Genomic DNA, 12,920 nt, shown 5'->3' with positions numbered 1-12,920 from the left:
ACCTGAGCAAGACACTTAATATTCCTATGCCTCAGTCTCTCCAAATAAAAAATGGACTAATAATTAATAGATTATACCTTAATTATAATAAATAATGCTCTACTTCCTAATGTTGTTGTAAAGATAAAAATGGATTATATATATAAAATACCTGGGGCACTATGAGTGTTGAATAAATATTTGCTTTTATAAACAACTGATGCTGATTTTTTAAAAAAGTGCTTGCTAAATTAATCATTTTTATTTATCATGGAAACATTCCAAACTGGTCAGTAGTTGAAGGGAGATTTAATCACGAATCAAAGGGCTCAGAGTTAGGAGGAAACTCCAAATTTCAAATCAAATCCCCTACCTGACTTTGGCGTTAAAGGGAAGCAGTACCTGGGGTCTGAGGTGGTTAATTATTTGGCCAAGGATTTCCAACTAGTTAGTGAAAGAACAAGGAGTACCAGAAGGCTTCTAAATTACTGATGCAGTGATTCTTTTCTTCAAAATACATTTTCATTACTATCAGAGAATAAGAGGATACAATTTGTTTAATTGTCCTTTGATAAAAGAAATTTTACAATATTTATCATTAATATATTTTTATTTATCAGCAAAATGGCAGCTCACATATTTCGGAAAAACAGCTATGGAAAGTAGTTTGAGATAAGAATATTTTTAATTTGGGAGTGATAGAGGTGTCTTTGATTGTGTATTTATGTCAGACTGTTTTCCTACCTTGATTACAGGTTTTTCCAGCATATCCAGGATGACACTTGCACTTGTTTGGCCCAATACATTCACCATGTTTGCATCGTGGTTGGCACACAGCTGTGAAAAGAAGATGGCACGCATTACTTCTAGGTCAACAAAACACCAGTCATATAGCACTGATGTCGTGTGCTAGTTTAATAATAGAAACAAAACTAGAACTTACAAGAAAGTAGCCAAAGTATACAAAATCAGTTTCCTATAAACACTCTGTAAGCTACCACACACACAAGTGTTATGTATGTATATGTGTGTATGTGTGTGTATCAGTTTGGGCTGAAAAAAATTTTAAATTCAAGGACAATACTCAAATAGTCAAATAAAAGAAAAACTAGGTAAAACTATGCATAAGCATAACTGATATTTATTCATAGTTAAAACTTTCCAATGTCCTGCACCCACAATTTCAAACTCATTCTCTCAAATATACTTCAAATAGCAGTTCTTAGTCCAAAAGTACTAAGTATGTATGAAATACAGATAAATTTCTAACTAAACATAAACTATTTATTTTACTAGAAATGGTATTCCTAAGTATGAAATGATTCAAAATGAAACAAAAACCAAAACAACATTGTTTTGGAACTTCAATTCAAGGATATTTCTGTATCTTGATCTTTCTTAACTCTAAGATTCATTACAACTGCTTTTCAATCTATAATGGCCTTTCTATGCCCTAACATAGCAAACAGGACGTTCTCAGTTTGACATTCACTCTTTTCCATCAGCTGAGTTCCACTTTCTCAAGGCTTCAAAATGCTGTAAATCATCACTCAAATATTTTCACTGTTTAATTGGAATTTATTCTGTTTATTCTCTATCAGTGATTCTCAACTGGGGGGCACTTTTTACCCCTGTGGAAATTTGGAAATGTCTGGAGACATTTTTGGTTGTCACACTAGGGAGAGAATACTACTGGTATCTGGTGGATAGGCGCCAAGGATGCTGCTAAACATCCTAAAATGTTCAGACAACCCACCACAACAAATTTTCCAGCCCAAAATGTCATTGTGCCAGACTCGGAAACCTTGTTCTGTACCAAATATGTGCATGTCCCTATGCCAGACATTATAATAGATGAAAAATAATTGTATAGCATGGTACTGGTCTCAAGGAGTCTACAATCGAGATAAAATACAAAACCATGTTTCTTATTCAAAACAATATTTATTTATCAGCAATATGAAATCTATGAAGAAATCATTACACAAGCAAATCCATATACATTCGTGCAGAAAGCCTCATAGAGGAGGCTTATGTTGAATCTTGAAGCATGAGTAGACAGAGAAGGGAGCAGACTACCCAAGGAGAAGAATATTTCACAGCCAAGTTAGCCGCTGTTTAGTTAGGAGACACACAGGGGGCTCATTAAGCTAAAGAGATGGGTAAATGGTGGAGGAAGAGTGAGAAACAATCAGGTGAGTGGTATGAGATGATTATGTTCTCTACATTTCAGAATGAGAAACATGCACTTTAGCTCTAGGAAATGGTAAGTTTCCATACATTTATCATCATAACTGCCTGATAAAAATCAAAGCTCTGGGAATCTTATCAAAGCTCTGGTGATGGTATGTAGGATGGACTGGAAAGAGTTTAGAGGCAGAGAGAACAGTTGCAAGGCCAGTGAAACAGTTTAGGTCTGACATGAAGAAGGTATGATTTGTGTTGGTGACAGGAAGAAATGAGCTTCAATAATCACTGAGTGAAGAGCAGACAGTTCTTGAAGACCAAGGGGAATGGACTCAACAATGACCCCAAATTTTGAAGCTCCTGACACCTGTTCCTACCCATTTTAACCCATGCTGTTCTCCATTCTGGGATATCCTCTATGCTCCCAGTTTCCTCTCTGATAATTATCAAACATTGTTTCCTTTAAGACTCTAATACTCCTGCGAAACTGATGTGCATGTTATTTTTTTTTCTACCTTTCCTCCCCCAACTGTCACTAACCCTTCCCTCACCTTCCATTCCACAGGGCCTCTTTGCTAATTTTACTATCAGGCCTTCCTTGCCTGTTTGTCATCCCAACTGGTCCCTGTACCACCACAAATCCTTAGACAGTGCTGTGTAGGAGGTATTTAAAAGACTGCAGAAAGAAAACACAAGCAGAGTGTAAATGATAGCGAAATGCCCTTGGAAAATTCTTAAAATCTGATTTTAAACATGGCATTAAATTCAAAGGGAAACAATTGTGTTCATATCCATGAAATGAAATGAACTGTCCAGGAGGGCCTTCTAATATTACTCTTTAGCCAACTGTACAGTAGGCAGATGGTTTATATGCAGTTTAAAATAAGTCCCAGAAGTAAGTCACTCTACATAACTTCTAGGCCCTATCACCAAGAAATACCAGCTTAAAAAAATTCTTTTTAATCTAAAAAGATGATCTTCCATAAATCTTAACATTTATATATACATGCAACCTGAATAACCATCTATCACTGAGGCACATAGAATGTCATATTGAAAAAAATGTAAACGTCTCAAAATCATTAAGTGCAAGTCCAGGAAATAACACCTTAAAATAATTGGAATTTGGAAAACTCTCTCAAAGCATGAAGAAATAGTTTTAAAAATACCACTTGAAAACATATAAAATTTATTTAGGACACTTTATAAAACAAACTTGAGGCCCCCAGGCTGTAGCCTTTGGACCCCCTGACTGGCTTGATAACCATCAATTTACAGTACTTTCAGGTGCTTTATAGGAACAAAGTTTTTATTGTTTCCTCTCCCTTTCTTGTTATTTGTTCTCACGCAGAGTGCCCTAATCTTGGGCACATCAAATGCACACATTCCAACAGGCCAAGACTGTTAATGTTTTTTCCATGTTTAGGGAGTCCTATTTCAAAACAAACTGTTGTTTGCACTTCCATCTGATAGGCTATTCAGTGAAGTAACCAAGAACCCTTAGATTAGCCAATGTCTATTAAATGTGGTAGGATACTCATAAAGTTGATATAATCAATTTCTTTCTTCTTAGAAAAAGAAAACCCTTTGGAAACTGTTGCACAAAAAGATATTCTCCTATATAGCACAAAGTTATCTTGCTGGCATTAGTTCTGGAATGGAATTCAATAAATATGTATCAAACATTTGTTATATATATATAATGTATTATAGTAGGCAAGTGTGGCAGGGGATTAGAGAGTCACAGAGGGTATGAAAATTTAGCTATGGAACTAAAATATATTGGCCAAACCACAACAAGGGCTGTGATAGAGAGGTGAAAGAATGAAGGAGGGTGTGTAATAACTACAACTGCAGGTCGGTGTGTTAGAGGCAGTGTGTTAGAGGTTAGAGCAGTGGAATAGGAGACAAAAGACTTTCAGAATATAAGCAAAGTGGTGGGGGCAGTAAGGGGGACTGCTTCTTAGTGAGTGCAAAGTGTTCTTGTGGGGCTACAGTGTAAAGTGCTTAAAACAGCAGATGAAATCAAAAGAAAGGCTGAGACAGATCATAAAAGGCCAGCTGGATTCTTACCAATATCTCTTTCCCTTCTGCTTTAATATAGAATGGCTTTTAAAATTTTTATTTTTTTGAGTGGGGGATGAGTTAGTAATGGAAAACTATATTCCCTATTCTCCTTGGCAGATATGGGCAGCCAAATGACTAAATTCTGGCTAAATGGGATGCAAAGCAGAAGTGATGGGGTGGGGCTTTGGAATGCTGTGTAAAAAGGGGGCTGAAGAGCATGGCTTGTTCTGTGTTCTTGCCTAGAACGTGCGTGTCATGACTCAACCACAGTGGCCTCTTTATGACCATGAGGCGATCTTGAGAATGGAAAGAGGATAGAGCAAGAAGTCATAATATTAACCCTAAATCACCATCCTAGCAATTTAGGGCACTGTTCTTTGTGTCACGTTACTTGTAGCTAAATACAATTTCTGACTTTCCTTGATCACTAGGCTGTGGAATCTGGACTTAGTCTGTGTTTATTATCAAGCCAGCAAAGGTTTCCTTTTGATACAAATTTAGGATAGAAGTGTTATGAGTAGATCCTAGTACAGAAATAAAACTTGTCAAATTTATTTTATACCCACAATGCCATATACTCAGGGGAATGTAAAAAAAAAACTTTATTTCTACATCTAAATAACTAGATTAGAAAGTGCATAACCATTTCAAAACTAGAGAAAAATAATTCTCAATCTCTGTATAAACTGGCCCACCTTCCAATAACACACTCTACTGTAATGTGAGCTCTCAGAGGTCAGCAAAAACCAACCTCTTCAGCAAACTGCATTACTCTGTGAATAGTAGGTCATCCCTTCCTTATCAAAAAAATAAAAAAGCATAAATGATCCATTTTCAGTGGTCTTCAAAAATATTAAAAGTAGAGTATATTCTTGTTTGGAGTAAACAACGTGCCTGCTGGTGCTACTGGCTATCAGAAAAGGCGGCATTGCTTCTCTGACCTTCGTGTGGATCAGAACAAGAAGTTTGGGCCGTATTTGATGGTCTGCTATCACTAGCATCCAAATATGGTTTAGCAAATTAATAAAGCTTAAATAAAGTCCAGGTAAAAATCACAGATAATCAACGAATAATAGACATTTTCCCCCAAAATCAGTTTCCAGAATTAAGTCCAAATGGGCAATCACACTCAGAATTTGCTCTCTAGCATTCCTGTAGCATAATCTCCAAAGTGCCCTCAAAATAACCTCTAAGTCATTGTTTTAACTAGAAAAAGAAACAAGTTTCAACTGGCAAAACAAACATAGCTCTTCAATGTCACATGTCCAAGCCTCTTCTGTTTGATCGCAATCTAAAATTTTAGTCTTAAAAATCCATCCTAGGAGTTTGTGACCAGCCTGGCCAACATGGTAAAACCCTATCTCTACAAAAAAATAGCCAGGTGTGGTGGTGGGTGCCTGTAATCCCAGCTACTCGGGAGGCTGAGGCAGGAGAATCATTTGAACCTGGGAGGCGGAGGTTGCAGTGAGCTGAGACTGCACCACTGCACTCCAGCTTGGGCGACAGAGTGAGACTTGGTCTCAAAAAAAAAAAAAAAAAATCCATCTTAAGTGAGGTAACTGGGTCTCTGAGAGTTGGACAATAGTTTCTAACTCTAACATAAGCAGTGATTATCAAATAAGTTATGAGAAAAGTAAATTCCCACATCAGTCCTATAATGTTTCTTATGTAAGGTAATTATGCTAGGAGTAAAGTGCCAACACTTGAAAACTAAGGATATGTTGAGATGCCCAAGCAGATAGAGGCTCTGAAAAGTAACAAGGCAAAAGCCAATCCAATCTCAATGGTAGTTAGTAACTTGAGAAAGATTTTCTCAATAGAAATAAGATTATCTTTAGAATTCCAAGAATCATTTGTCATTTTTTCAATCTATATCATGTTATTATGCAGACATGGCACCACTAAAAGCAGAACAAAAAACCTTGTCCTCCAGGTTATGTTCACATAAAAGAAGGGGACAGAGAAACATGCAAGGGTAGGGCAGAAGAACAAATAGATATGAAACTGGAAGACTTCAAAAAGCTGTTATTACACCCAACAAGCTTCACAGAATTCAGATACGGACAAACTCATTTGAGGAGAACAAGAAAATATGACAGGGAATGACTTTTTCAAATGGTAATTGGCCTTGGAAAAGGGAAAGTGGCTGAAAGCAATATGAAACAACTCACTACTATATTAATAGGACCTGGGTGGAATGGAGGGAAATTTTACAGTGGTCCTCTGAAAAGTGCCCTGAGCCACTGCATATCATGAGCAGAACAAAACCTAGATGAAAGAATCCTACTGTCCAAGATCTCCAGGGGAAAACATCTTTCCAGCTTTCCTAATACCCTGTACTATGGTGTCAATTATCTGATGGTCAAATCTAAATTCCTGCTGCAGTAAAAACTGAATAATAATGCCTCTGATTGTTATCACTCTAAGACACATTAAATGCCCTCCCTCGTGAATACAGAACTCAAAACCATTTCATATGACTGACTGAATTTATCCTCATGATATCCATATAAGGCAGGAGAGAGGCAGACACTATCTTCATTTTACAAGTAAACAAGTAAAAATGCAAAAGATTAAGTGACTTGACCAATTTCAGGAAAAATGTCTTATCCCAGTTCCATGCTCAATCCACTAGTTCTTCTGGTGGTCAGAAAAAGATCAGAAAGTCCAGCATTTTTAAGTGCATCTGGAAGTGGGGAGAGTGAGATTATAACAAAATACTAAGCAGGAAAGGATGAGAGGGGTAGAGAATGTTAATAATGATTAAAAACATAAAAGTATTTAAGTAACATTTAAGTAACTTAAATACTTCTTAAAAGGAGGGAAAAGTTGCAGTTAAGACCACAATCTATAACTTAAGAAAACTAAAGTAACTCTGCCAGAATATTTGAAAAGAAAATAATTTCATTATCCCGTTGCTTGTTTTATGTAGATGCTGGATTCTGAACAATTGATGCAGCATATTATTGTTATCTCTGTTGAAGTATTGCTATAATTTTTGTTGTTGTTTGCTTTGGGCTTCGCATTTTATTTAACATTATTGCAATTAAGAACTTAACCACAAACCATAGTCAAATACCAATGTCAATTACTCAATGGTAATTTAGGACATAAAGTTAAAATAAATAAAGTGTCCAGTCTTTATAATGTTGTCTCCCAAGAGCTGTCAATAACTCATTATATTTTTGTGTCTGGGAACATCCAATTCAGACAGATTTATCAAGTATCTATTTGATCTCTTGCTATTTAAATTTTAATTCCTGAAGTGTCCCCCACCAAAATAAGTGTCTGCATCTGCATATGTGCATCTCAAGTTAGCTTTTATTTGTCATAATTAAGCACTATCCCTTTTCACTTAAAAAATCCTCTGAGCACTATTGTTGTTTTCAGTTGACTTGAAATTTTAACTTTCTCTTTCTGTTTTTATTGTGCTAGAGTGGAACTTAGATTAATGCCAAAGAAGACTTTAAGAACACATTAAAAAGTGTTACTATTTATTTGGAAATGTGAAGTGTTTTTTTTTTTTTTTTTTTTTTTTTTTTTTTTTTTTTTTTTTTTTTTTAGTACAGTAACAGTAGCAATGCCCATAGTAGCACCTGGATCTTTGTTTCTAAATATTTCATTCCCTAATTTGTTTTCTAAAGAAAATAAATAATAAAAGGAATGAGGGCTAGGGAAGGGAGGCTAGAATAAGTTTTCTGTTGCAAAAACCAATTAAGTACTCAAAGAATGGTAGAGACATGTGAAAAGAATACAAGCTGGCTTGGAGGAGTTCCACTGACTAGATTTGGGATTGTTTGAGCATCAAGAAGAATAATGGTAGTTATTGATAACAATTGAATAAAAAAAGAATCTATGGTTCCAAAGTGATTCTAAAAAGGAAGAAGACTGAGCTCCTCTTTAAAGAACAATGCCTACTAACATGTAGAAGGAATGGCAAAATTTGAAAAACAGAACTTTACAATCATCATTGAAATAATTAATTTGAGGAAAGATTATCCATAGATGTTAAAACTTTCACCAAGTGAAAGTTTGTTGGGGAACAGGGTATCAAAACAGTGTGAATGTATTACCCCACAGGTTACTTACTAATTACAAATAAAAAAAGGTGCCTTTCAGTAGAGAAATCTGATGGATACCACTTCATCAAGTGATCAAACTTAATATCACCAATAGTAGGACAAATCAACATATGTGCACAAGGAATATCATAACAGATGATCATCTATATAATGTTGTTACAAATAAATTTAGTTCTAATCGAATGATGCAGAAACAACAGACAAATTTAGATTGTGGTAGATTCTACCAAGCAATTGATATGGACTCTTCAAAAATATCATTGTCAAGAAGCAAACAAACCAACAAAAGTGGTAGAATTGTTTTAAAGCAATTAAATTAAAGAGGAATGTCAACTAAATGCAGTGTTTGATTCTTAATTGGATCTGGATCAAAAAGAAAAAATCCATAAAAACCATTATTGGGACAATTAGGGAAATCTAAATATGGATTGTTTATTACATAGCATTATTATATCGATACTAAATTTTTTAAGTGTGAAATGATATTGTGGTTTGTAAGTAAATGTCCTTGTTCTCTGGAGATGAATGCTGAAGTGTTTAGACATGAAGTGTCATTAGGTCTGTAAGTTACTTAAAAATGGTTGAGGGAGAAAGAGAGAAGGGTGGGGTGGGGAAGGAAGAGAGAGAAAAAAATGTGTAAAACGTTAACAATAAGGATATATGGGTATTTACTGTTCCTATTGCTTCAACGCTTCTGTGGATTTAAAATTTTTTTAATAAAAAACATGGAAGAAATATATAAAAAGGAGTACAATAACATGAATACATAGACAACTATTATTTAACTTGTGAGTAGTTGTTAACTTTTCAATGTAATTTAGAGAAAGGTTTACAAGCATAGATGCTGGAGTTAGACTGCTGGGATCCCAGCTCTACCACTCGCGAAATGTGCAACCTATACAGATTACCCAGCTTCTCTCTGCTCTCACTGACATTTTTTATTTAAAAAACAGTAAACTCACAAGATTCATAGAGAGCTTACTCACAGGTTTATTGGGAGGATTAAATGAGAAAACCCAAATAAAGTAGTTAGAACAGTACCCATCTCATTAGTAGGAGCTCAATAAAATGCTAATTATGATGAGGATTATAAGTATGACAAGGAGGAAATGCCCCAGTGTCTAAGACATGATATTAAAAATTGGGGATATAAAAATGAATAGGAGAGCAAGTTCTCATCCTCAAGCAGGTAAGTCCAGTAAGGAGAAACAGAAGTAAGCAGAGACGTCCTGATAACAGATGCATGTTAAGGACACAGAAGAGGCAATGATTAATTATATAGGTTTAGGAAAGTCAAAAAGGTTTGGAAAAGATGTGCTAGAAAAAATTCTTTCAAAAAGGAAATGTAATAGATATCTGAAAGATAAATAAAAGATACCTTTCATAATGTAAGAATTCATAGAATATGATGAAATACATTACAGTATTTCTTTCAGTTGAAAATTACCATTTTTTAAAATATCTGATACTGTAATTTTGAGCAGGTTTGCTAAAGAATCATCACAAAAAGCCAGAAAATTTTAATGTAACCATCATCACCTTTTTTAGCAACCAAAATCTCTATGTTTAAAAGAGTCACTGATACATGAGTTAAAGTATACATTAATTATTTTAAAAATTAAATCAATTTTGTTACTGGGCCTCGACTAATACAATGTCAGAGATTTGTCATTTTGACCTTCAGGTGTTTTTAGTTTGCTTATTTGTTTTCTAAAGAAAATGATAATTATTCCAAATTTATCTGATGAAGAACCCTAAACAGAAATTTGAAAACAACTTAAATGTCCAACAATAAGAGATTGGTCATGTAAGTGATGGCACAACAGTCTTTCTGTGTCCAACATTGTGGACTTCAATCCAGTCCTGAAATGTTGTTAGAGGGACCTCCCTAACCCATGATTTCGGCATGCCATTCTGCTCCTTATACTCATTCACTGGTTCCTCATCATGTTCATTTAGCTCATTATACTATTTCAAACACTCAGCATGGCATTCAGCACCACATTTCATGATGTGACCCTTGCCTATCCCATTAGCCTCATTTCCAATCACATTCACTAATACAGCAGTTCTTAGAAATACACTCTTGAGTACCTCCACACTTTCACATGGAATGCCATTTCCCCCCTTGTCTGCTACACTAATATCTAGACAGGCTTCACCTGTCAGTTTGACCATTATATCACCCCCAAGATTTTCACGCCTCATGCTGAGCTCGTACCCTCTTCAGTGCTTTCATAAGCCTCTGTGCATACTTCATCATAAATTATATGTATATACAGGTTTACTTTTAAATATATATATCTTATACCATATTTTCAGAGTTGTTTTTCTTATCTAGCTCCCTCACTAGACTTTGAGCTCTTTAAATACACAGCACCTGCTCTGTAGTGTACAGTCTCCTGACAAAGACAGACATGACAGGTGTACAAGGTGTTAAAAGAATACAGAAGAAGGCATTTCTCTGCAGGGAGGCAGGAATAGGAAAGATACCAGGAAAAACTTTCAAGAGGAAATGTGAGCTGAATTTTAAAGGATAAGTAGAAATTCACCATGGGAATGGGCGAAGGGCCTTTGACTCAGACTGAGCAGCATAAGAAAAGCCAACAGGCACGAAGCAGCAGAAGTCTGGAAACGCAAGGGCCGTCCACTGCGACTGGGCCTACAACAAGAAACAGTCCTCCACAGATAAGGCAATGTCAGCCTGAAAAGGCTTCTACTCAAATAATCAAGATTCTACCCATAACTGTGAACAGCCAATGGACTGTAAGCAGTAGATGACACAATCAGATTACCTTTATGTGTTTTCAAGCACATAAATTGATTTATTTTTAGAACCTTAAGCAAGAGTGAAGATCTATGATATGTAATAAGGTCATAAGGTAGGGAGACAAATATATTCATTTTCTCATTAAACTGCTTCCTGAAAACCACAATATGTTTATTAAGATTACATCTTGTCCATCTTTTTTTAATCCCTTTTATTAATAAATAGAAATGACTAGCTCTTACACCTTCAAAAGTGTACTGAACTGAACTGGACGAGGCATTGCAGAAGTTGTTATACTGGCGTAAAGATGTATAAGACACCGTCCCCACCTTCATGAAACTAATAGTCTAGCAGAACAAATAATATAGATCCATAAATAATCACAATGCAGGGCAATGTGAGATATGCTTCATGCGAGTGTTATATGTAGAGGAAGTACAGAAGATTTCCTGCTGTGAAAATCGGGAAAGCAGACTAGAGAAAGTGGCATTTAGGCTAGGACTAGAGGCAGGGCTTATTTTTAATGCATTGTATTAGGACAGAATATAAACTTAAAAAATAAATGGGCTTGACTGCGTACAGTGGCCCACGCCTGTAATCTCAGTACTTTGGAAGGCCAAGGTAGGTGGATTGCTTGAGCTCAGGAGTTCAAGACCAACCTGGGCAATATGGCAAAACCCTGTCTCTACTGAAAAAAACACACACACACACAAAAAAAAAACAAAAATTATATGGGGGTGGTGGTGCATGCCTATAATCCTAGCCACTTGGGTGGCTGAGGCAGGAGAGTCCATTGAACCTGGCAGGCAGAGGCTGCAGTGAGCTGAGATCGCACCATTGTACTCCAGCCTCGGTGACAGAATGAGACTATATCTCAAAAAAAAAAAAAAAAAAAAAAAGTATGAATTCACTACTAACAGTGATTCACTTTTAGTCAAATATTTTCTTAGAATTAGGAGTGGTGGTGATGTAAAACAAAAAAGGCAACCAAAAGAGGGAAAAAAGGAAAATATGTTTGTAGAGGATGACTTTTTTTCAGCCCTTGATATAAACAAATGTTGAATTATTAGTTGCTTACAACAGTAGGCCAAAACGGTAAACTGGAAAGATTTTTTTTCAAGAACTTAAAACTATAACATTTCAGCAGATGTGGAACATAGATTTTTACCTATCCCACATTCTTCTTCTACTGTTTAAAGCTGTTCCTCCGTGAAGATAGTTGTGGCAATAATCAATGTTGACTGAAGTTGATGAAGGAAAAGGAAGGTTTGAGTAGGAGAATAGTGGAAAGAAGTAAAATCATAGCCTGTGTTCTGTTCAGATCTCACTCTGCAATCCAAGCACATATCAAGTCTCTCAAAGTCTCACAAGCACTTCAAACTGAACACATCCAAAATTGAAATCATTATCTGCACCTTCTCCTGTGTTTTCTAGCTCACCAAATGATGTCCTAGAGACTTGGGAGTCATCTTGATTACATCTTCTTCACCTTTCACAACCAGCATTACAAATACTGCAGCCACCATGTTACTGAAGGTGAATGTGAATATAAGCCAGTTGCTGAGTCAAATGCTTTGGGTTTCCTCATTTGATCCTCATAAAAAGTCCTACTAGATAGGATTATTATCTACATTTTATCAAAAAAGAAGCTGTAGCTCAGACTGTTTAGGTAAGTTTCTCAAAAACACAATTTGTAGTGGCAGCAAGTCTGTCTGCCAAGCCCATGTGCCCCACCACTGCCCTAACACTGTGTGCCTCTCCATCCTTTCTTTTTAGTATCTTTCAATCCCTCTCCTTCGCTTTGTTCCCACCACCACTACTTAAAATGAAGCCTA

General features: G+C 35.9%; 1 protein-coding gene across 6 annotated transcripts in view; it reads right to left on the bottom strand.

Moving 5' to 3' along the window:
* NPNT (nephronectin) overlaps window positions 1-12,920 on the bottom strand; it is a 76,765-nt gene that overhangs the window by 44,092 nt on the left and 19,753 nt on the right. For all 6 annotated transcript variants that reach the window (XM_003257455.3, XM_003257454.3, XM_003257453.3 and 3 more), the window contains one exon: window positions 724-816. In XM_003257455.3, coding sequence (XP_003257503.2) covers window positions 724-816 — 93 coding nt within the window. The remainder of the gene's footprint in view (window positions 1-723; window positions 817-12,920) is intronic.

This window comes from Nomascus leucogenys, chromosome 9 (assembly GCF_006542625.1).
Source record: "Nomascus leucogenys isolate Asia chromosome 9, Asia_NLE_v1, whole genome shotgun sequence".
Taxonomy (NCBI): Eukaryota; Metazoa; Chordata; class Mammalia; order Primates; family Hylobatidae; genus Nomascus; species Nomascus leucogenys.
Note: the sequence above shows the minus strand (reverse complement) of the source record. Positions and strands in the feature narration are given on the sequence as shown.